Below are 23446 nucleotides of genomic sequence, written 5' to 3' on the forward strand. Positions count from 1 at the left end.
AGGATGTCCACAGACACAGCTAGAGTCCTTTTACATTTATTTTTACTGAAAGGTGTTTGACAAGCTGACCACAGACATTTGTGTGTACGCAGTGTTCATCAAAAATCAAAAGAGGAATTTGTTTATTACATTTGCTGTTTAAAAGGGAAATATGGCTTCAAAACTTCAGCAAAGGATATGTAGCTTATACACACTATCAGACATCATTCTGTGTGCCTTCAGTTCAAAAAAGAGAGAGAGACATAGCTTTAAAAATGCAGAAATGTTTAAACTTTAAACCTCTATTTTCAGCTTTGGATTTCTATTTTTCAAAAAGGCAGGAAAACCTAAAAAAAAAAAAAGAGAGACTTTAAAATAATTTCTGACTCGTTTACATTCCATCAGCTTTTATTGATTGAAGCAAAGGCAGGTAATCACCATTACGGACCAATTGAGATGCACAGTATGTTCATGTCTGACACACAACAAGATCTTGATTCAGTGCAGTCGAACCTGAATAGGAAAGCGTTTGAACCCAAGGACGTTGATTTTGACAGCTGCTCTCTCATGAGTTGTCCCACAGTGCTTTGCAGCATACCTCTTCCGGATCACAGACATTCAATCTACTTCAACTCTGAATCTGCTCTCACCATCAAATTTCATCAATTTTGAAGCAGGCCAGCATGAAAGGCAGATGATTACAATCGGCTCTCCTGATTGAACTCCACTGACCTTTCTGCAACAAATGTCTCTTTCTTAAAAAGGACCAGAAAATGTCAAACTATTCCCTTCTCTTCCATTGGGAGGGCTGAAGGGTCTAGTCCACACTGCTTCATCTGGACGGCGATATCAAACAGGTAGTCGTAACATTCGCACCTACAAAATGCAGCAAGGTAAAGAATTTCAATAAATTTTCTTTGTTAGACGGCCCACAAAAGAAACATATTTTAAACAAGATCCAAATGTGCAGAGAGGTAAATACTCACATGGTCTTGGCTTTTTCCCATGTCTCACCCCAGACGTACACCCCATGTCGGCGGACGAGGACTGCACATGAATTTGGATACTGCTCCATGGCCAAAGCCATCCTGTCTTTCAAGTCCCTTTCTTCCGGAGTATTCTCAATGATGGGCACTACCAGAGTTTCATCATACCTGTGAATGCAGCATACAAAATTACAAGGTTCACCCATCACCCAGTACTATCAGATACAGTCTTGCCAAAACTTGCCTGCTCTCAAAGCTTGACACTGTCATAGTCTCTCAGAGTATGAGGAAATCATATGAAAAGTAATACAAAGTTTGTGGATTTTCAGTTTGTGGAAGTGAAACTGTTAAGTAATTCAAAATACCAAAACTTTTCTGATTCCAGCTTCTCAAATGTGAGGATTTTCTACTTTTCTCTGCTGTATATTATTGTAAATAATATATCCATGGGTTTTGGGGTGTTGGTTGAACAACAAACCAATCATTATGAAAAAAAAAAGTCCAGTAACAACAGAACAACTCCATATTAGGGATCCACATGTTTCAGCCTGTGATCTGCATCAGTTATTGAGAAAAGTAAGGCAAGACAGGGCACATGTATTTGCAAAGAGCTCATGGCTAAGAATTAGCTGGTCAAATTGTACAATATGTTTTATGTGGAAATACCATAGACAATGTTGAAGTTGTAAAGTTCAAACATGTTGATTTGAAGTTTTTCTGAAGAAGATGGATGAAGGCGGAGTAAGTATGTTGGTTTCTACAACAAAGCTGGCTGCTGCAATACCAGAAGATGCTGGAAATTTCTACTGTCAGAATGATTACAGGTGAATTTGTGCCAGAACTCCACCTTAACAAACTAGTCTTCTTAGGCAGACTTTCTTTTTTTTTTCTCCTAATCTTTGTCAAATGAGACACCCATTCATTTTGGACAGCGATATGAGACTACAGAACACTAGGACCGCAACTAAGGAATTTTCATTATCAATTAATCTGCCCATTATTTTCTCAATGAATTGTTTGGTCTATAAAATGTCAGAAAATAGTAAAAAATGACCATTATAATTTCCCAGTCAAAGGTGATGTCTTCAGATGTCTTGTTTTGTCCGACTCACAGTCCAAAACCCAAAGATAATCCATTTACAATGATGTATGATTAAAAAAAAACGTACAAAAACAAAAAAAGATGGCAGCAAGCAGAAACATAACACTTCATAAATTCATTGTCCATCCAAATTAACAGTTTTAGTGTTTCTAGAATGTTTATCATTGTACTTAATTTTGTGTTTTTTACTGTCAATGCCAAGCTACTTCAATAACTAAGACTTTACAAACCTACTCTTGACTGAGAAATGAAAATGGTTGAAAACTCTTTAGACTTCACTAATCCTTGCTGCTTGATTACATACCGATAGTTGGTGCCTGAGGTACCCTTACGAATCCCCTTGATCATCTCCTGGTGTGTTATCCTGAACTCTTTGCCAGGATACAGCAGTGTTGCCATGACAGCAGCCTTGGAGTGGGTGTGTATAACTGCTTGTGCCCCTGTATTTTAGCAAAGGAAAAACAGATTTTGATTTTCGAGTGTTTTGTCTTCTCTTCCTCAAATAATAATTGTAACGAGGCAACAGAAAGAATGCCACTGGCCACAAATTATTAATAAAAAAAAAACTCTACCTTCAAACACACTGTTACAATTTGAGTTGTATTTGAAATAACTACCATATTTGGAAGCTCTGCCAATTCTCATTCTCATCATTGAGTTTGCAGATAAAAACTGTACAAACTTTCCATGATAGAAGGAATTATGGAGTAGTTGATGCCAAAATCTAAACTTGGGATGGACATATTATTTTAAAATCTTGACCTGTAATTTCAGTGTCAAAATGAAACTACTATAACTTACCTGCTTTTCTACAAACTGCCATTTTCCATAATTCCATCTAAAAAGGAAGATTTTTACAAACCGTAACTTCCATGTGGCTTCTCCTAACTTTGAGTAGGACTTTTGAGTTCCAACTTCAGAATAAAACCCCACATCTCTACAGAAAACCCCTGAAGTGCGTACTTCTGCTCAGTGATGAGTTTTATCAATGACTGAGTATGGGTGGTGTGTGTATCAGAGTCTCACCTCTCATAGTATAGGCATTCATAAAGAGAGGGGTGCACTGGCTCTTCTTTAACTTTTTCCAAGCAGGTGGACAGCTGATGTCCTTCTCGTCCACGTCACAAACAAACATGTCTTCTGGCTGAGTAACACAAACATAAGAAAGGTATATGTTTAAAACTTTGTGCATTCATTTTCATGTATATGCTTCTCAATCAGACTATGATTAAAACCTGCTTACCTGTATTCTCTCTTTCTGGACACCTGATGGTGCGATGTAGATCTGGTCTCTGTGGGTTATATAACGAACAACATGCTATGTATCAATAGGAAGGACAGGTAAGTAGTTCTTGAAGGAGATATCCCAAGATGTCACAACATAATGGAGCATGATGGCCTTCCATGGTAACAGCTGGTCTCCTCTTAAGGTTCTTTTCTTCAAAAGAGAAAGTTATGGTGTGTACTGAACTGAAGCTCACTGGCTACTGCACAATGTGAAAGAAACACCAAAGCTTTTTCCAGCAATCCATAAAGAACCCAATCCCCCGAGGCGGTTACAGAAAATAATTATTTCAAATTCTACAGCAGTTTTACATTGTTCCAAGTATTCATAATGCACTTCGTACTGACAATGTCCATTCTAAATAACATTTCAACGACTGCCTGATGTGTCAACAAATCACATTTCCCTGACAGAACATTTAGTCGATGGAAAAATTTACATTCTACTGTCTTGACCAAAAAGCCTGAGATAAAAAAATAGAGAAACCAACAGCTTTGCAGAGTTAAGAGCCAACCAGAGTGGATCTGTCTAAAAATCTTGTAAATAAATCACATTATTGTCTAAATGTTGAGAGTTTCCCTTCAGAATGTAGATGATAAACCCATTGTACTCTTCTTTATCTAGCAACAAACAGCAGATAAAGCAGTAGCCTATTGATTTTCAGTGCAAGGCTTGGCAAGGCTATCTTAGGCTCTGAGTCATTTCTGAGTCAAACTAAAGCAACAGTAAAAAACGAAAGCCTTCAAAAGTTCAAATTCAGACCTGCACTTACTAGAATTTTTGTTTAATACGTCTGACAACACTACTGTATGTTAAGATCGCTTGATTTATTCCAGATCTCCTTTGATACCATCCTCTCGCTTCATCTGGTGTTATGAGTATTGTTTTAATTAAATTAATCAGCCTTCAGATTTCTGAGCTGAAGGAGGACAATGAAGGACTGGAAAATAGTTATCACTCCATCCAAGAAACATCTGTTTTAAGGAATGTGAAATTGTTGTGTTGCAGTGGAGCTCAGTACTGCTTCTTTTCTATCAGACTCTAAAAAGGTAGCATTTCAAATAGTCTTAATAAGATGAAAAGAAATTCTCTTTTGAATCATTTCAAAGTAGCAATATCTTTCTATCTGAATGAAATACCAGCACACAGAGCTGCAGTCAGTAAATCTTATTTGGCTTCATCTCAGGTTTCATCAAGTTCCTCTGTTGGCTTAAATAAATGTCTGCCATTTCCCATTTCAGACAGGGATTTGCTAATGGGTGGTGCATTTTTGTAGCTGCCACCCAAAACAACACAGATCAAAGATGTTTGGAATAACCTGTCAAAAGCCTTCAGTTTGTATTCTGTTTCACTTTGGCAAAACTGTGGCCTTCTGTCTTCAGCCTAAATTTGCACACATTGTCAAAACCGATATAACTGACCTCACATCAGCTTCACTGGACTTTTAGGAATTTGTCAGCATACAAATTCTTCTCTTGGGAAATAAAAAAAAAATCTCCACAACAACATTCAATTTTTGGGATGTCAAAAGATATGCAAAGAGAAAAGCTAAACGAAAGTGTGTCAGTCGGTTCAGGTCAGATATCTATTCAGTTAGGAGTGAAAACTTTAATAGCAGTGGATAAAACTAAAGCTGGGAAAATGATTGCGTTAACTGTTTAAGCATAATGATGTACAATTTCAGATTCTGTACAATCTAAACATACGAACCCTCTTCTCAAACTGATTCCTCCGCCCGTCCCCGTCACCCATCCCAGCTGGTAGAAGAGTCGACACAGTTCAGGAATAAGTACACGAGGATGCTCCTGGTCCTGCAACAGTCACAAAACTGTTAGCGCAATCAATATGAATAAAAGTGTTGCCAAACTTTTAATATATAGGCTATGCTTAAACGCATATGGAGAGAGCTTTTAATATTGATGTTTTGGGTATTGCTGTACCAACAGTGTGTCACTGTAATGGAAACAGAAGACTGTTACTCAGTATAAAAAATGAATACATGCAGTATTCACTTCTGTTGTTGCAAAAAATAAGTTGGTGGGTAAATTTTGTACCATTTTTCTTAGTGTCAAAAAAATCCTTTGAATGACCAAAACCAACAATGAATCGATCCTACTAACAAGTATTGTCTGTGTATCTAAAGTCTGATTAGAGCTGCAAGGATTAGTTAATTAATCGATCAACAGAAAATTAATGTTTTGAATCATTTTTTTACAAAGAAAAATGTCCAAATTCACTGATTCCCACATCTCAAAAGTGATTTTTTTTTTCTGGTTTCTGGTTACTTATTTCAAGTAAATCTCACATACACCACCTTGCTGCTGTCAATACTCACCAGAACATCAAATGTGTATCAACACACAGCTGAAAATAGTCCCTAACAAATACTAAATTAATGTTTGCCAAATGCTACAAAGCCCAGCTGTTTCTTATAAAAATGAAACTATATATTTGTGCCCCGTTTTTAAAGATTTAAGTCTTCAGTAGTTCAATGGGTTTGGGGTTTAGTACTACAGAGAGAGTAAGGAAGTTGGGAAGTACTGAGAGACTAACACACTGTTGGTTTTGGTCTTTTCATGGGAATATTTGACAATAAGAAAAAATGGAATAACACCAGCCGTAAAACCTTTAATGTTTATATGCACTGTGCTTTTAATGTTCCCCCAGTTATGTCTTGAGTAGTGCTGCACTAGTACTGTGTCACTATAATGGAAAGATCATATTATTATAACTAATTTGTATTTTATGTTGAATAATTAAATAAAAGCCTCCTAAAGCTCCATAAAATACTTTTAGCCTATTTTCTGACTTTGGCACCCATCTGTCAGTTCAGGTGAATTTCACTGCAACATTTCATACAGAACATTTCAGTGTTTATCTGTCACGTCACGCTTACCTGCTTCTCTATGGACTCTTGAGCGGCATCTTGGAAGTCATTGCTGGTGCCACACAAAGATGACATGGCCTGTAAGAAAAGCACTGCATTTAATAACAATTCACCTTGCCAAGAGAAGATGTCTGAGAAAAGGTTGCAGTAACATTGATTTTAGTGTTGCATGTGAAAGCCTCTTAAGTCACGACTAAAGCAACAGAATTCTGTTAGTGCCTTACTTCCTTATTTTGATTTATTCCCTGTTGGAATCAGATACTGCGGTGATAACACAGGGTGGAATAAGTGAGAACTGATTTACAGTTCTCACGAACTCCTCTACTTCCTTCTCCTCCCACACATTAGGGAGAAAATGTGGTTTCCTTTGATGGAATAAGCACTGCTAAAAAAAAATCTCAGATGTCACTATTGATTTTTTTTTTTTTTAAACCAATGATAACGCAATGGAAAACCCTTAAAGATGACATTTTTGAAGAGAATAAAAGTTACAGGCTTTTTACCACTAAGATATGAGAAAATAAGAACATGCAACCACTTGATATTGACTGTTTAATAAGCTGGATAGCTCAAACATGCTCCACACAAGTATGTCGACACATGCTTCGAGGTACGACAAGATCAAACACATGATGACTATCCCATTAGTCAGCTGATGGAAAATTAATAACAAACTATTTTGATATTTGAATAATTGTTTCGTTGGTTTCAGTTTCTAAATTATGAGGATTTTCTGCTTTTCTGTTTTATATCATTGTAAACTGAATGTTTTCTGCTTTCGCACTGTTGGTCAGACAGCTGAAGATTTTACCTTAAGCTGTAGGAAATTATCCATCAACATTTTACATAACTGAGAAAGTAATTGGCAGACTGATCTATAATGATAAATTATTGTCATTATCATCATATAAATAATTGTTAGTTGGAGCACTAGTCCATTAAAAATAACTAAGATAAACTGCATGAAAACATATTTAAAGACATTTTTGTTGAGCGTGTTTTATAGCCTATTAGTTTTAAGCAACTGAAACCTATTTCCTGCTGTGAAGTTGTTGTACCTGCGCTGAGAATACTGTACATGTAAGCACAAATACTTGAATGAGCCTATGTTAATAAAGACTGAATATGCAAATTTCTAACTACATAAGGCCATTTCATGTCATAAAGTAGCTCTCTGTTTCAAGTTGTGTGCTTATCAGTAAGGTTGCAACCGATGATCATTTTCCTTATCGATTAGGCCTAATCTGTAGATTATTTTCTCAATTAATAATCAGAACACAATAAGAAAGGCAGATACAACTCACGTCCCTGATTAGCCACAGGATATTGAATTCACTTTAGTACACATGCAGATTGCAGCAAATATGTCACTTTAAACTTTCAAAGCCGTAACATTATCTTTGTTCATTTTATTCCTTATGGACACATGCCATATGGTGCATGTGGCAGACACATACTAAACATTCACAATGCATGCACTGCTTCAGATTTAACCAAGAAGGCTAAAATGACTAACGTGTTCAACATTTTTTAACAACACTGACTAGTAGGGTATGTTAAAAAAAATGAATCCTACTGAAAAATAACAACATATGGCTAGATAATTTATTTATTTTAGTTCCAGCACTCACGTCACACTCTAGCCCCAGTTTGTGCCTCATGTATTTAATTTTAGATTTCACCTCATTCACAAATGTATTGTCTACGGATCCAAATGACTGCATTTGAGAGGCATAATGAGAAGCCACGTTTCACTCTTTGCTAGACCTGCAACCCTTACTCGATCAACAGCAAATTAATTGTCAACTATTTTGATAATTTATTAATCATTTTGAGTCAAAATGTACAAATTCTCTGAATACAGTTTCTAAAAATGTGAATTTTTTCTGGTTTCTTTCGTTCTCTATGACAATAAACTCAATTTCTTTGAGTTGTGGACTGTTGGTTGGGCTTTGGGAAACAGTTCTTACTATTCATTGCACCATTTTCAGACATTTCATAAACCAAACGACTAATTGAGAAAATAATCGACAGATTAATTGATGATGAAAATAATCGTCGCAGCCCTACTCTTTGGTCAGTCATGACTTATTAAGGGTGTTTTCCCACGTCTTGTTTGATACATCTGACGCCTGTTTCCTGCTATAAAAAACCTCAAAACAAAACAAACAAAAAAAACCCCACTGTCACTTAACTCTCTTGAAAAACTATGCATGTCTGTACACGTACTTGATTGAGCAATACTGTATCACTGCAGAATGAGCATGGTAAAACTGGCATCATAACAAAGAGTGCTTATCAGTTAAATGAATTGCTTGGTTTGAGTGAAAACACGCGTGCTACAACTGGCATGTCTGATTACATGTAAGATACTGCATTTACTGCAATTTGCAGCCTTTCTTTAAATAGTAAAGATGCAATGTTAACATTTGATACTGCTTTAGAGACAAATGCCGTATGGTATAAGTTCAATAGCAAAGACAGAAGAGTTAGGCTTACACAGTCAGTGCATTACTGTAGAATTACCCCCCAATAAAGATCGATATTTCAAACAAAATTGGCCAGCAGGGTATTTTAAAACAAATGGACATAACTGAAATAAAACATGTGGCTTATGTGTGCCTGAGGGAGAACACATGTCTGTTAGTTAGCTACAGTACTCACGTTAAGTTACACACTCAGTTTGAGTCCCCCAAAATAATCTTAAATGTGACTTCTCAACCGAGTAGTGAGCGCCGATTAAAGCTACTGCTGTTGTTTCAGATTCGTGTGGTAAAAGTTCCGGTTATATTTCATTAACGATTGAAACTATGAGTCGCCACTGTTGACATTACCTCAGCTGTGGCTAACTGTTAACCTACAGCAGTTAGAGTAACTTTTAGCCTCCTAACTCGCTGTGGTGCAGCATGACTACTTTAGTTTTAACCTCCACCAGTAAAACATATATACAGAAGATAACCTCTTACCATATATTTGTTGTGCAATCTGGTCAAATATACGATGTTAAAACAACTGCTGCTATAAGAACTAGTGCCTACCCTACGTCATCAATGTGCGACATCGAGGCTAACGTTAGGTAAACATACGGGTGTGGGTAAACAAGACAGGACAGACTCGTCAAACCCACACAAGTCAATATTTACACTAATCGCATTTGAATAACAGTTTTTTTAAAAACCAAATAGAGGCAACAGAGTCTTACTACTTTTTCATGTCATGTCATATGCAGTGATGGAAAAAGTATTCGGTTCCTTAAAAGTGAAAGTACTAATACAGCAATGTAAAAATACTCCGTTACAAGTAAAAGTCCTGCATGAAAAATCCTTATGTCATATTATATATTACATCACTAGATTATTAATAGTGAAGCATCAGTGTGTAAGCAGTATGTTGCTGTTGTAGCTGCTGGAGGTGGAGCGAGTTTGAACTGCTTTAAACACAGTTAGATAGTTTAGTCCAGTAGTTCCCAACATGGGGGTCGGCGCCCCCAAGGGGTCACCACATAAATCTGAGGGGTCGTGAGATGATTAATGGGAGAGGAAAGAAGAAAAAACAAAATTGTGATAAACAAATCTGTTTCCAGTTTTTTGACTTTTTCTCTAATCATTGATTTTTGGTGAAATATTGGATCATTTAATGAAATGAAACTATGTGAGACGTTTAGAGGGAAAAAAACACTATTTGGTGGAGCTGTTAACAACTCATAGACATCTGAAATGTGACCCCGACTACACACTGCTTTTTGAAAGATGTCAAAAGCCAAAAAGGTTGGAAACCAGTGGTTTCATCTTTAATGTGTGTGTATGTGTATTTTAAAAGTTAGTTATATTATCCAATGTGTCAAATCTTCATCTGAAAAGTAACTACAGTTGTCAAGTAGATGTAGTGGAGTGGAGGGTAGTAGTTGCATTCCACCTCTAGTGGTGGAAAGTTTACTCAAGTACTGTAGGCTACTTAAATAGGTCTACAAATTTGAGGTAGCTTAATTGTACTTTACTTGAATATTTCCATTTTATACTACTTTAAAGCTGTCAAATAAATGTGGTGGAGTAGAAAGTACGAGATTTCCATCTGAAATGTAGTGGCCTTGTAGTAGTAGTACTAGTAGCGTAGTTACTTTTTAGATGAAGATGGTCCTCATGCATGTTTTCTTTTCTCCCTCATATATTTATTCTTGCACAAAGCAACAAACTGCCTGAACTTGTTACGTCCTAAGTCGCTCGTTTCAGCCTGATGAATGCCACCAGTTCATGAGGACTTGCGCGTTCATGAGACGTGATCATTAGCATAATGATGGCCCTAAAATTGCCATATAAAGCTCAATGTTCCGCTCCGTTTGTGGGCGAGTTTCGTTCGCAAAAAAGGTCCCAAAGAGGAAAAACACCGCGCAACATCAGAAATCAGTAAAGACAAATTTTACAAATTTAGGAGTGACAGTAGGAGCACCGTGACAGAAACAAAGAAGGAATGTTTTGATGTGAAGTTAGATGCTAAAAACATCTTTCGAAAGCAAAGCGCTACGTGATGGGAGTCGGCCATGTGACAGTCAGAGATATTAGAGGAGAATATTATAGTCTACAGGTGATGTTACACTGTCGGCTGCAACACAAGATGATACTGGTCAGAGACCTGCAGAGAGACAGAGGCAGCTGTCTGAATGAGAGAAGTTTCCTAGCAACTACTGTAATGAAATGTAGAAGTTGCTGCGCCAAAATATGGCCATAAAATCATAAAATCTAAAAAAAAAACCAACCTTTTAAATAAATTGGCATGATGAAAATATGGTAAACATAATATAAACTTTGCATTAAGTTTGTTTTACTCATATATTCTTTTTTTATTATAACTGTATGTTAAACAAATGTTTCTCCAATGTGAAGAAAGGCAGAGATGATCTATTCATGACTCATATATGACAGGTTTGGACCGCTCATAAATTTCGTTAGTAGGGGAAAATTCAAAGTACGAGAAAGTTGATCAATACCATACATGTTCTATCACTCCTACGTGCATTTTAAGAACAAATCTGTTTCTACAAATGGCTAATGCATGAGGCCCAATGGATAATATCACAAGCTTTTAAAATATAACACATTGTTAAAGATTAAACCAGTGGTTTCAAGCCTTTTTGGCTTTTGACATCTTACAAAAAGCAGTGTGTAGTCGGGGTCACATTTCAGATGTCTATGAGTTGTTAACAACTCCACCAAATAATGATTTTTCCCTCTAAACTTCTCACATGATTTCATTTCAATAAATGTTCAAAAAATCCAATATTTCACCGAAAATGAAAGATTAGAGAAAAAGTCCAAAAACTGAAAACAGATTTGTGTATCAGAACTCTGTTTTTTCTTCTTTCCTCTCCCATTAGTAATCTCACGACCCCTCAGATTTATCTGATGACCCTTTGAAGGGGACTGACCCCCAAGTTGGGAACCACTGGACTAAACTAGCTACTTTATATTCTGATGGCCATATGCCAAACATATAGACTATATGCTATGAAACCCATAAATGTACATATTATTTATGGAATTTTATCAAGAAGTCATAAGAAATTGTGCATCTAGCCTGAGCATGCTGTCTGTTGGTTTGAGTGATCTCTATCTGGAATGGTCTGCAATTGCTCCATACAGCCACTCCTCCATGCAGCTTGGCTTCGTTTCCTTTTGAACAGACTCCAAGGCTCATTGCGTGCGGGAAAGGGTAACTGCAAGGAAGCTTGTGTGTACTCGTACGTGTGTGGAAGTTCCCATTTTGGCCATGCTTTATTTTGGCAGGTGCTAGTGAGAGTCTGTCACTCGTCAGAGTAAAGTGTCATCAAATTCTCCAATTGCTTTAGGGGCACAAACACAGGTTAGGGTTGTGGAGAAGGAGTTGAAAAAGATCCACAATCTGTAATACATCTTTGAGGACGTCTGTGAGCCATTCTACTCTGTGCATAAGATTGCTCATATTAATGCTTTTTGAAATGCAGTTCAGCTTTAATTATACAGCAATTTTTCAAACAGCCATCTGTGTTTTTTAGCTATGCTAGTGGTGTGGCTCTAGGGATGGCAATAGCAGTCAGTCAGTTGGTTGGTGGTGTATACAGAATACAAGATCTCAACATCTACTGATACTGATATTCATGGACCCCAGAGGATGAATCAATGATATTGGTGGTCCCCTAACTTCAACATCTACTCAATGAATTGTCACAAATATTTGGTACAGACATTCAATCTCAGACAAATGCACTAATGACTTTGGGGGTCACTTGACTTTTGATCTTGGCCCATTAACAGGTTGACATTTTGGATGAATGGGTGGATAAATTACCATGAAATGTGGTACATACATATATTTTAAAAATAAACTGAGTAAACAGAGCCTTGTAGCTGCATTTTGCACTCGTTCAAACAAGGAAAAGAAAATTCCAATTAAATGAACCAGGAAAAGAAAATTTAAACTGAATCAACCAGGAAAGGAAAATTCAAACTCTATCAGCCAGAGAAAGTACATCTTTACACATGATACAGTCATTTAAAAGTGACAAAATGAAGCTATTGTACCTTTTCCAAATTCCTCTTGAAGAAAAAAAAATATTTCTCAGGTATTTTGTAGGTGAAAGAAATTATGTACAAACATTGTAGATATGTACAAAAGATTGCAGACTACTTTCAAATCATGATCATTTCTACGTTAAACAAGGTGAAACATGACCAGATTTTCCAAAGAAATGTAATACATGTATGGCATAACATTTTATTTCTTTAATATCTACTTGTACACAATTAACACAGACGATCCATTAGGTTTATGAGCCATTTTGCACATTTTAATAGTAGGTCTAATTTGAAACAAATTTGACACGTTACAGCGCTCTACTATTATGGCTGACATAGGAACATCCCAGGTATCATACTTCCTTAAAGCTGTAGGGCATAATTAACCCAAAACTGAAAAGGAGTGGCACCTTTTAAAGTAGTGCCCTGACATTTTTTTGTTTCATATTTTGCCATGTTATGTTTTGTCAGTGATGTCTTTAAATGCTGTGAATACATCTAACCAAGTGAGATCTGTGGAGGAGACTTCTGTTTCCCTCCTTCATTACTTGAACAATTAGCAACATTGACACACCTCGGGCGTGCTTCCACCTGGTTTCCAGTTCAGTAAGTAGTGATTTACACAGTAAGTCAGCTACTGTGTTTTCTAGGGTGTGAAGTGTTACTATTATTATTATTAATGTCATAGGCTTATTTATGGTATAGGGCAGGTGTGGGGAAACACAGGGCAGGGCAGGGCTATGCAGAACAGGTGTGTAGATGGGCAAAGCAAGCACAGGAACACAAAAGGGAACACAGCAAAAAACCCAAAACCCAGAAATCACAAAATTCTTATAATAAACTGACCTGCATAGAACTGCCACAGAATATACATGAATACAACTCAAATACACAAGCAACACTACAATCTTTGCCTCCTATTTGTCAGACAGGAGTTTTTATGTGGCAATTGATCATTTCGTGTCCTCATCTGCTCGGTTGTCATGTGGGGTACCCCAAGGTTCAATCCTTGGTCCTATTCTTTTCTCCCTGTACATGCTCCCCCTTGGTTTCCTAATTAGTCAGTTCAAGTGTATCACTGCTATGCGGACGGCACACAGCTATACTTTTCTGTCAATTCAAATGACCTGGGCAAACTCTCCACCTTGCAAGACTGCCTAACAGCTATCAAGGACTGGATGTCAGATAACTTCCTCCAACTTAACCTTGACAAAACAGAAGTCCTTATTATAGGCCCTGAGAGCATTTCTGAAGAAGTACAGCAGTGTATTGGTCCATTAACAGTAAATGTTAAGCGAGCCTCCAAAAACTTCGGAGTCTTCTTTGACTGACACATGAACTTTGAGTGTCACATAAAGAAAGTAGTCTAATCCTGTTTCATCTAAGAAACATTGCAAAAAATCAAAGCTATATTATCCTTTGAAGATCTGGAAAAAATAATTCATGCTTTTGTGTCCTCCTGTCTTAATTATTGCAATTCATTGTTCACAACCCTGACTCACTCTTCTTTGTCTCGGCTCCAGTTGGTCCAAAATGTAGCTGCCAGACTGCTAACTAATACACAACGTAAAGCACCCATCAAACCAGTGCTGGCCAACCTACATTGGTTACCAATAGAATGCAGAATTGATTTTAAAATTCTTTTAAATACCTATAGAGTACTACACGGGCTGGCCCCATTTTATCTCTCTCTATATCACTGAGGTCTACTGACCAATGCTGTCAGGTTGGGGAAGCAGGAGTGGACCCAAATGCAGAGGCCGGAATGCAGATTTGACAAAAATCTCCTTTAATTATGGATGGTCAAGTACAGGCAAACAGAGCTGAACAGAACTAGTAGACAAGACAAAACAACGATCCAACAAAGACTCAACTCAAAACCAGACCTTAAATACAGACTACACTAATCAGGGAATGGGGAACAGGTGACGAGACACAAGGGCAGGCTGGGAGTGATTGGCTGAGGGAAACACAGGAAGCAGAGCAGGGCTAATGAGGGTGAAGCAGGGCAGGTGAGGAGGAGTACATGAACACACAAGGGAAACACAGTAACAAAACCAAAACCCAGAAAACACAATACCCTAAATACAACCCACATCAACCTGTCCAAGAACCATCATGAACCTAAACTCAAGTATACAACACACCAGGCTAAACAACAAAAGGCAGTCCAAACCCACCACCCAAATATAACAAGAAAACCCATATGAACCGAAGGACTAAACAGAAGTGCAAACCAGGAGACCCCAAAGAACACAACACAAGAACATAAAAAGACCAAAAAACACACAAAGTCCAGGTAGGGTGTGACAAATGCCCTCTGGCTGTCCCGAAATCTTGGCTTAAGACCAAGGGTGACCGTGCTTTTGCGGATGTGGCCCTCACCCTCTGGAGCTGTCTTCCCCTAGTAATAAAAAACGTAAACTCTGTCCAGTTTTAAGAGGCTCTTAAAAACTTATCTGTTTCGTTAGCACTTTATCTCGTAATGTGTGATTGCTCTCTGTGTTGCTTTCACTTTTTTTATTGTTATATCTGACTTCTTTGTCCGCCCTGTCGTTTTTTTTTATGGTTTTATTGTTTTTTATATTGATATTACGTGTTGTTAAACTTTTTATTTTACTTCATTTTATTCTATGTTATTTTTCTCTCAATTGTTTGCATTGCACAGCACCTTTTAACTCTGTATTTGAAAGGCGCTTTATAAATAAAGTTTACTTACTTGCTTACTTACTAAATATATCAGCAACTTAGATAGCAAGGCCTTATAAATGAAGACAGGTATGCTGGTGCCTTCTAGATGTCAGTGTATCAGTATAAGTAATAAAAATTGGTCACATAGCTGAAAGTTAATGATTTTGTGAGTTTTACTTTTAAAGATTAATTCAAAGCTCGGTCTCAATGATGGTGGCACACAGAGTAATACACTATACATGTTGCCCTGATATTTCCCTTTTCTAGAACATCTCCATACATATATCTGCTTCAGCAATACTGCTGTTTGATTATAGCTAAAATAATTCATTATAATACCTACTTTCTGCACTCCAGCTTTCCTTCCCCTTCCTGCCATTAGTAGTAGTAGTAGTAGTTGGTAGTTTAAAATGATGTGCAGAAAGAGCTGAGAAAACATGTGTGAGGTTTATTATTAAAATACTAACTAATTTTGATTTAGGGGTGATAGTTGGTAAGCAATTACAATATTGTTGCTGTAAATGCTAGCTTGATAGCTTACCTAAAGCAGTTACACAGTTGGGTCCCATGCTATGACAAAACCTTGAAAAGGTCGTCTTTTGAATCAAATTTGAATATTGTTACAGCTTCTGTCCATAGGTCAAACAATTATTCTTTATTTTTGAGGGTTTTTTTATGTGACATCATACTTTCATTGTGTTCACTGACTCACTGCTGTCCCATTGTTCTTTTCATCCATAACTTAATCAGTGCCCCAAATCCAATTCACTGTACAGTGATTCACTACCTACATTAAAAATAACTGGGGACCAATTTAGGACAAACTGATCCAGAAGGAGAACCTCATTACTTGTATTGGAAAGCATCTGTGTTTGTGTGACTAAAATGAAAGATGTACACCCCTGGTTTTTCATTTACTTTCAGATTCAGTGAACTGAAATAAAAATGTGCAATTATGATTTTAATTTTAGATTTCATTTAATCACCATGAAGAAACTTATGGTGGCCATTTCCATAAGCAAAGAATACATATATTCAGGATGATTTGGACATTAAAAATACATTAATGCATCAGCTTCCCAAACTTTCGGTGAATTTAAGATTAACACTTCATTTGAAACATGACTTTCAACATGACTTTCTCATTGATATGGTCAAAATTGGATGGTTGTCCATCAACAAACAATGCTGCTTTTCCTCCCAAAAATGTAATACTAACTGAGAGGCAGCAACGAGAATCGTTATTACGTGTTTTTATGGATCTGATGCATAAATGTGCCAACTGGAGTGGATATACTGTATGTTCGTGGTATAATGGAGGTGATAAAGGCTATGACTACTTTCTCTTGGTGATAATAGATGTGAGCTGGAGTGCACAGGTCACTGCTCTGCTGCCTTGGGATTTTCGAGACGGGAACAACGGAGGTTGCCATGAAACATTAGATAACAGTTGGGGAGAGGCAGTGAATCTTTTACAATGGCTGCTAATTAGCCTGCACATGCCCAGTGGACCTGCCCTTGAATGACCTCATGTTCTGTGGCTTTGCTAGTGGTTATCCATTCATACGTTTGATTGTTCATGCACAGAGAGAAAAACCCTGTGAGTTTGGAAATCTAGTAATACAGAGATGGATGTATGTGTGGGTTTGTAAAGAAAAATTAGTCCCCTTAAATTTTTCTCACGTGCAGGGCATTTGGCCAGCAGTGCTTGGATTCAGAGTCTATATTTCTAAAATTCAGGCTGTCGTACTTTTCAAGATTTAAGCACTTATGTTTGAAGAAAATCTCATAACACCAGGGGCCGAATGTTCACGGCTCCATATCAAAGCTTCCTGTTGAAAAACGAAAAATGTTCAACCAAAATGAAATACTGCTCTAAGTCCAAATGTCTAAAATTGTAAAGAACAACTCACTCCAAAATGAGAATTCAGTCATGATTGATACGCCCTCATGTTAGCCTTCATAGTTACATCTTACTCTTTTCCTATAACTGAAGTTCTGTTACATCTCCAAAATTATTTGACTGCAGTTAACAAAATTGACTACAATTTAAATCAAATGTGTTTAGTTCTAACCTCAGCATTCTTTTAAGAGCAGTGTACTGCAATAATGAAGTAAACTTTTGACCTTTGTGATCTTTATTGCAACTGTTTGACTTCAAATCTCTGCTTGTTTAATCAAAAATTACATTGATTTCCTTACATTTTGTGTCATAGGTTTTAATCGCTGACATAATGTAATATGTAGACCCTTTTCTGTCTACACACTCACCAGGGAACCACGCTATGAGAGTAATTTAAATCGTGAATCACTACCAGTGTCTAGTCAGCGAGATCCAACAATTGCATGCTTGTGAACACAAGATTTATGTTTGAGCCTTGAGGTTATTCCTCTAATGCATCATAACTAATATATTTTAAAATCCCATTCTTAACAATAACAGAAATGAGCCTTCCCTGGGTGTGGAGTGCAAGACTGGACAAGTGCTCACCCACACATGCTGAGTAATTCTTGACAAATGTCGCAAACTCAAAAACGTGCCAGATAGCCTGAGGCTATACGGCTCAGTGGTGACGCATCACTTTCAGTCAAATACTAACGCATCACAACCGTCATATATGGTTATACAGTACACGCCTCTAGGGAACTGATACTGAATTGCAAAATCTTTCTCATCTAAATCAAAGAATGTGTAGTAAAACTTTCAAACTTTCAATTCAGTTCAGTTTTATTTATATAGCACCAAATCATAACAAGTTATCTCAGGGCACTTTTCACATAGAGCAGGTCAAGACCGTACCCTTTAAACAAACAAGACCAAAAATGAAGATTGTTGTTTTGTTTTTGTTCTCTGACCTATGCCTGTGGCGTTAGAATGATGCTGTGATGAGGTACTGATGGGAAAGGGTGTGTTGTTTCATGTGTTTCCAGAACCGCACATAATTTACCGGCCGCAACTGAAATCTTGAGTTCTTTCCAAGGCATCATGGTAACTGTCAACCAACACAGTTTACTATTCCCTGACTGGTGTTTCACACGGTACGCAGAGTGGTTTCACTATATTTCCTGTAAAAAAAAAAAAAAAAAAAAAAAAAAAAAAGCTTCTATCTAAGCTGTCTTGCTTGCTTAGGCTTTTAACACTTATTTTTAATGATGTGACATTTTTGAGTAAGAAACTTAAGAACTTCTAAGAATATTATTTTATTATCTTATTTTTCTCATTTAATTCAAATATGGTAACATTCCATTAGTGTAGTTTTCACCTTTAAGTATGTTTGTTGCTATATATATATATATATATATATATATATATATATATATATATATATATATATCCAACTATTTTCTTTGTTATATCCCTTTTATTTCCCTAAGGTTTGAGTCTGGTCCCGTATTCGTTCTTATTTTATTTTACATTGGTAGATGTGATGATTCAGCCACATTACCCAAGTAACTGACTAATCTTCTGTTGTTCATTCTCTTTTAGCCAGAATTCTGAAATGTGTTAAACTTCCTGGCAGTTTTTTGTGCATCATTTTATTCATGAATGTTTGTCTGCTGTGCCTCAGAAAAGTAAAAAGCGTGAGAAAGTCTGTGAGGAAAAGGGCGTGTTCACAGGTGTATCAGCCCTCCTGTGTGTGTGTGTCTTGTGTGTCGTCAACCATTGTTGTATTGTAACACATACCTGGTGCTGTGTATAAAAGGAAGGCAACAGCATGATTCATCAGATACACCTAATCTGTTCAGTGTGCCAAATACTTCAGGCTTAAGACTTCAGTCCGTGGCTCCTTCAGCACTTTCTGAGATGGAGATGAAGAGTCTACTTTTTGGGGTTATTCTTGGACTTTTTGCTGCGGTCCACTCAACACCAGTTAATGGTAAGTGACAGTCCCTTTTCTTCCTTTTTTTATTTATATCTCTTAAAAACAAATAAAATCTCCCTGTCAGCTTAGTTTATGTGTGATTCGAAAAGCCATTTGATTTTGTGTTTGATGTTTGTGTTTGTGTTTGATGTACTGTAACTGTAAAATTAAGATCCGGATCCATTTAAATATCCTCTGACAACACCCTTATGTCAGATATTCATTAACGGACAATGAAATGACATTTGTCCATCACAAGAGGCCATAGTCATTGGCAAATACTTTTGAACAGACCTCTAAAGTTTCAATAATTCCCATGGTATCCTTTTTCTTACCCCATGAGTCAGCACTTCCCCTGCTGCCACCTTAGATGCTCTCAGTGTTTCAGGTCTAAATCTTTCTGTACGAATCCCAGAGTAATATTTCATTGTTGGTGTGCAGGTTTCACCGGCACGTCCAGATTACACACAGAGGTCTTTGTAAAATGTGCTGAGCTGCTCCAGGAGGTGCATTAATGCGTATATCTTGAATAAAGGTGAAACCAAAGACCAGCAAAGAGCTGTTACACAAGTTTGGGCAACTGGTAACTTCATAGGGAACACTGTAGCTGAACATGACTGGACAGAAATGGAGAGTTTGATTTTTTTTTTTTTTTTTAATTAACTTTCACTGTTTTTTGACTTTATTAAGATGTTGCAAGGCAAAATATTATAGTTAATTATCATAATGTGAAATATATATATTTTTTTAAAAAACTATAAAAACAAGAAACTGTGCCTACTAAAGTTAACCAAATTCATTTTGTCTACATTCATGTCACGTGCAATACATTCTAAGTGGAGACCATCTGAAACAGAGCATAGCATACCTTTTATATCCTTGGTTTCCATAGTAGATAAAAAGCCTTATCAGGACAGCTGCCTTGCACAGTGGAGACACAGTTGAGAGACAACCTGAAATGACCTGGTGAAACACTGTGTCATGGGAAAATTCCCTTACACTATTAAGCAATGTTATGCAGGCATTTAAACATATATTTAAAGAAGCAAATAAATAAATATTTGCACACATTAGACAATAAAGTTCATGGCTCAATAAATCCTTTTTGCTTCCTCCTCCTTCATAGCACAAAACCTTGACAATGGCTTCCTTCCAACTAAAACAGGAACAAAGATCAGTCAATTGCTTAGTTGTATGGGTGTGCCAAGTGTGTGGTATACTGAAACTTTGATGAGACTGCCTATCTTTTGTTAAACCACTCATACATGATTAGTCACTCAGGTTAATCATTACTGACGCTCACCACACCTCATAAAAGAAGATCACAACACAAGTTTATACAAGAATCTGGGGCAAAGCACATAATCCCTGTGTGGTCATATTGTAAAAAAAAACAAAAAAAAACGTGGTAACTTTCCTTTCCGCTCATGTCAGGGCTGGCAAGTAAATACATGTGGTAATCTTTGGATTTTTTTTTCTTCTCTTTCTCATAGCTGTGACCCAGATTCCCATCAAAGCTGAGGATGACGTTTACCGAGAGGTTGTGGAGGATGAGTTCCTGGTCGATCAGAAATTGTTACCTTCACTCACAACTGAACCACCTAAAAGAAACACAACTGTTCAAGCATCCCACCCAACTCCCTCTGACTCAGAGGAGAGCGACACTCATACTCCGTTGGATGACATAATTGAGAGCAATGCTGCATGGGAGACCAGCGACAAATCCACAATCTCTGTGTTCTTCCAAGACAGAGGTGAACACTATGAAACCACATCTACGAGGTCTACCTCCACAGTGTTGCCACGGGATACTGACGTCTCCACTTCAGATTCACCTACTACCCAAAGCCCTCAGTCTGGCTTTACCTCTTCTTCAATGCCAACTGAAGACTACGGCTTCCTGACTACCCTGAGTTCTGATTTAGGGTCTGGAGATGGAGAGATCCTAGACCAGAACCCTGCTACAAGCTCCACTACGACCCCTAGCTCCAACACAGAAACTAGACCCACTTCACTGTTTGTAGAAAACGAAGGATCAGGATTGGGTTCAGAGCCGTTTTTAAGCTTCGCTATTACCTCTAGCTCTACCACAGAAACTAGACCCACTTCACTGTTTGTAGAAAACGAAGGATCAGGATTGGGTTCAGAGCCGTTTTTAAGCTTCGCTATTACCTCTAGCTCTACCACAGAAACTAGCACTGCATCATCAACCTTCCCAGCTACTACTATCAGCAGTGAAGGATTACAATCAAGCTCAGTCTCAGAATCAGGATCAGGATTAGAATCAGAAATATCAAAAGAATCACGCCAAAGAATGTTTTCTGAAGGTAAATAGCCTATACATGCCAATATATATATATAATAGTATTATGATAGAGTATGATTATATATATATATATAAAGTACACTTTACCATAATACCGTCATGTATTTGTTCTTGCACATGAAAGATTTTAGGACCATTTCTCTTTCTGTTCCTTTAGTTAAAGAGCCTCACAAGGTGGAAGCTTCTGACGATCCTGACTCTCACCAGCACAAAGGACACAATACACCAGGTGAGTCTTGAAAAAATGCATTTAATAAACCAGAGTTCTACATGATTTAACTAACTGGCTTAAGACAATCTATTTTATTAACTCCAACTCTCTCATATCACCAGATTGGATCATCATCCTTGGCTTTGTTGTTGGTGTAGCAGCACTGGTAATAATCTGCGCCGCAATCGCTACCAGAGACAAGTAAGACTTAAACATCATAAAAAATATACACCATTCTTGATTTTATAACTGTTTTGACCATTGAATTAAACTCACTATTCTGTTTTTTTCGTATAGGTGGAATGGACCAAACCAGCTAAAAACCAAAACTAACTCCTCAGACCAGCAGAGGGAGGTAGAGATGGACACTTTCCTGCACAAAGACATGCCAAGGGAGAATGGAAAGGCAACAGAGTACTCAGTCATTCCTCTGGAGGAGCTCCCAGAGAAATATTCACACTGAAGCTCAGAGACTCTGCAGGCTTGAGACTCATCACTGAACTATGAGACTGTTTTTCTTAGTGGATGAATTCGATCGGAGGAACAGAACTGCCACAGGTGTCCTGCAAAAGGTTTCTGTGCGTTGTCACAGCCAGAACCAGAATCATGGTCTGTTTTTCCTGCTGATTTTCAAAAACCTGTTGATATATTTATTACCATATCAACTCTTTCATTAACTGTAAAATATAAAACTGGTCAGGTAAGATACACAAATGTCATTTATTTCAAATGAAAGGTCTTTGCAGTGTTTCATTCGCTATCTTTTAATTGTAAATAAAGTGTTAATTATTATTATTTTTTAACTCACAGGTCTGTTAGTGGACACAAGAATAAGATTATGTGTCCATTTGGGTTATTAATGTCTGTTTTTTTTACGTGTCTTCATTTTAATATTATTTGTAAATCTCTTTGTAATAATATTATTGAAGACGGTGTTGTGAATTGTAAATGAAGCTGCTCTATTGATCGCTCTACATTCATTATGAAAGCTCCGAGAGCTGAACAGCGCTCAGCCCACTATCTCGTTAGCTTTATAACCACTTCATCTGCTGTAATGTGCACTTATTGAATGCTAATATGCTGTATCACATCCTCCCTGATCTGAGAAATAAACACAACGGCAGCTCATCAATAAACATTTATTTGTTTTCCATTAATATTTACACACAGGTATTAAAACATTTACACAAGTTCAGTCCATTTGCCTGACAAATATTTTTTGTGCTCAGTTATAGTTCATTTAACACTTTCAAAACCACTTGCATTCAGACAGTCAAAGTCAAAAGACATTTTGCATCACAATGAATGTCAGACACAAGGAAAATGTTGAATACATTCTTGGACCAGTATGTGCGTTGAATCAAAAAGGAGAGATAGAAAATATAAGTTTAATTATCTAAAGATTGTACAATTTCACATGTTCATAAAAAAACTAACACTTGCTACACTAGGCCAGTTGACTAGGAACATATTTAAATAAAGGACCAATAACAAATGAAATAGATGGAAAAGTGATGTAGCAAATTGATAGATAATGTGTTTTTTTTTTACATCACATACAATCAGGG

The 23446-nt window shown here is 37.1% G+C and overlaps 2 protein-coding genes across 3 annotated transcripts; one reads left to right on the forward strand and one right to left on the reverse strand.

The window, feature by feature from the left end:
* Nucleotides 1–369: 369 nt before the first annotated feature.
* On the reverse strand, nucleotides 370–9313 carry LOC121904480 (APAF1 interacting protein). 2 transcript variants are annotated; one of them, XM_042426095.1, is made up of 8 exons: nucleotides 9206–9313; nucleotides 6249–6317; nucleotides 5063–5163; nucleotides 3311–3359; nucleotides 3094–3211; nucleotides 2372–2507; nucleotides 966–1133; nucleotides 370–855 (listed from the first exon to the last, which is right to left on the reverse strand). In XM_042426095.1, exons 1-8 carry the CDS (start codon nucleotides 9206–9208, stop codon nucleotides 756–758), a joined length of 744 nt encoding a protein of 247 aa, XP_042282029.1. In that variant the 5' UTR covers nucleotides 9209–9313; the 3' UTR covers nucleotides 370–755. The 2 variants fall into 2 exon arrangements, with proteins under 2 accessions (XP_042282029.1, XP_042289488.1); XM_042433554.1 differs by lacking the exon at nucleotides 9206–9313 and adding an exon at nucleotides 8904–9034.
* A 9039-nt stretch (nucleotides 9314–18352) lies between these two features.
* LOC121900768 (uncharacterized serine-rich protein C215.13-like) lies at nucleotides 18353–22969 on the forward strand. The gene is made up of 6 exons (XM_042417309.1): nucleotides 18353–18467; nucleotides 19226–19356; nucleotides 20835–21668; nucleotides 21825–21896; nucleotides 22001–22079; nucleotides 22176–22969. The coding sequence occupies exons 2-6, from the start codon at nucleotides 19284–19286 to the stop codon at nucleotides 22339–22341; spliced, it is 1224 nt and encodes a 407-aa protein (XP_042273243.1). The 5' UTR covers nucleotides 18353–18467; nucleotides 19226–19283; the 3' UTR covers nucleotides 22342–22969.
* Nucleotides 22970–23446: the final 477 nt, after the last annotated feature.

Source organism: Thunnus maccoyii, chromosome 1 (assembly GCF_910596095.1).
Source record: "Thunnus maccoyii chromosome 1, fThuMac1.1, whole genome shotgun sequence".
Classification (NCBI taxonomy): domain Eukaryota; kingdom Metazoa; phylum Chordata; class Actinopteri; order Scombriformes; family Scombridae; genus Thunnus; species Thunnus maccoyii.

Excerpts from the sequence above, each read along its gene's own strand:
- LOC121904480 (XM_042426095.1), bottom strand. Across the intron at positions 3,212-3,310 it reads TCCAGAAAGAGAGAATACAG|CCAGAAGACATGTTTGTTTG; the intron begins GTAAGCAGGTTT and ends TGTGTTACTCAG. Across the intron at positions 2,508-3,093 it reads GAATGCCTATACTATGAGAG|GGGCACAAGCAGTTATACAC; the intron begins GTGAGACTCTGA and ends GCTAAAATACAG.
- LOC121900768 (XM_042417309.1), top strand. The coding sequence starts at position 19,284 with ATGGAGATGAAGAGTCTACTTTTTGGGGTTATTCTTGGACTTTTTGCT. Across the intron at positions 19,357-20,834 it reads CCACTCAACACCAGTTAATG|CTGTGACCCAGATTCCCATC; the intron begins GTAAGTGACAGT and ends TCTTTCTCATAG. Across the intron at positions 22,080-22,175 it reads GCAATCGCTACCAGAGACAA|GTGGAATGGACCAAACCAGC; the intron begins GTAAGACTTAAA and ends TTTTTCGTATAG.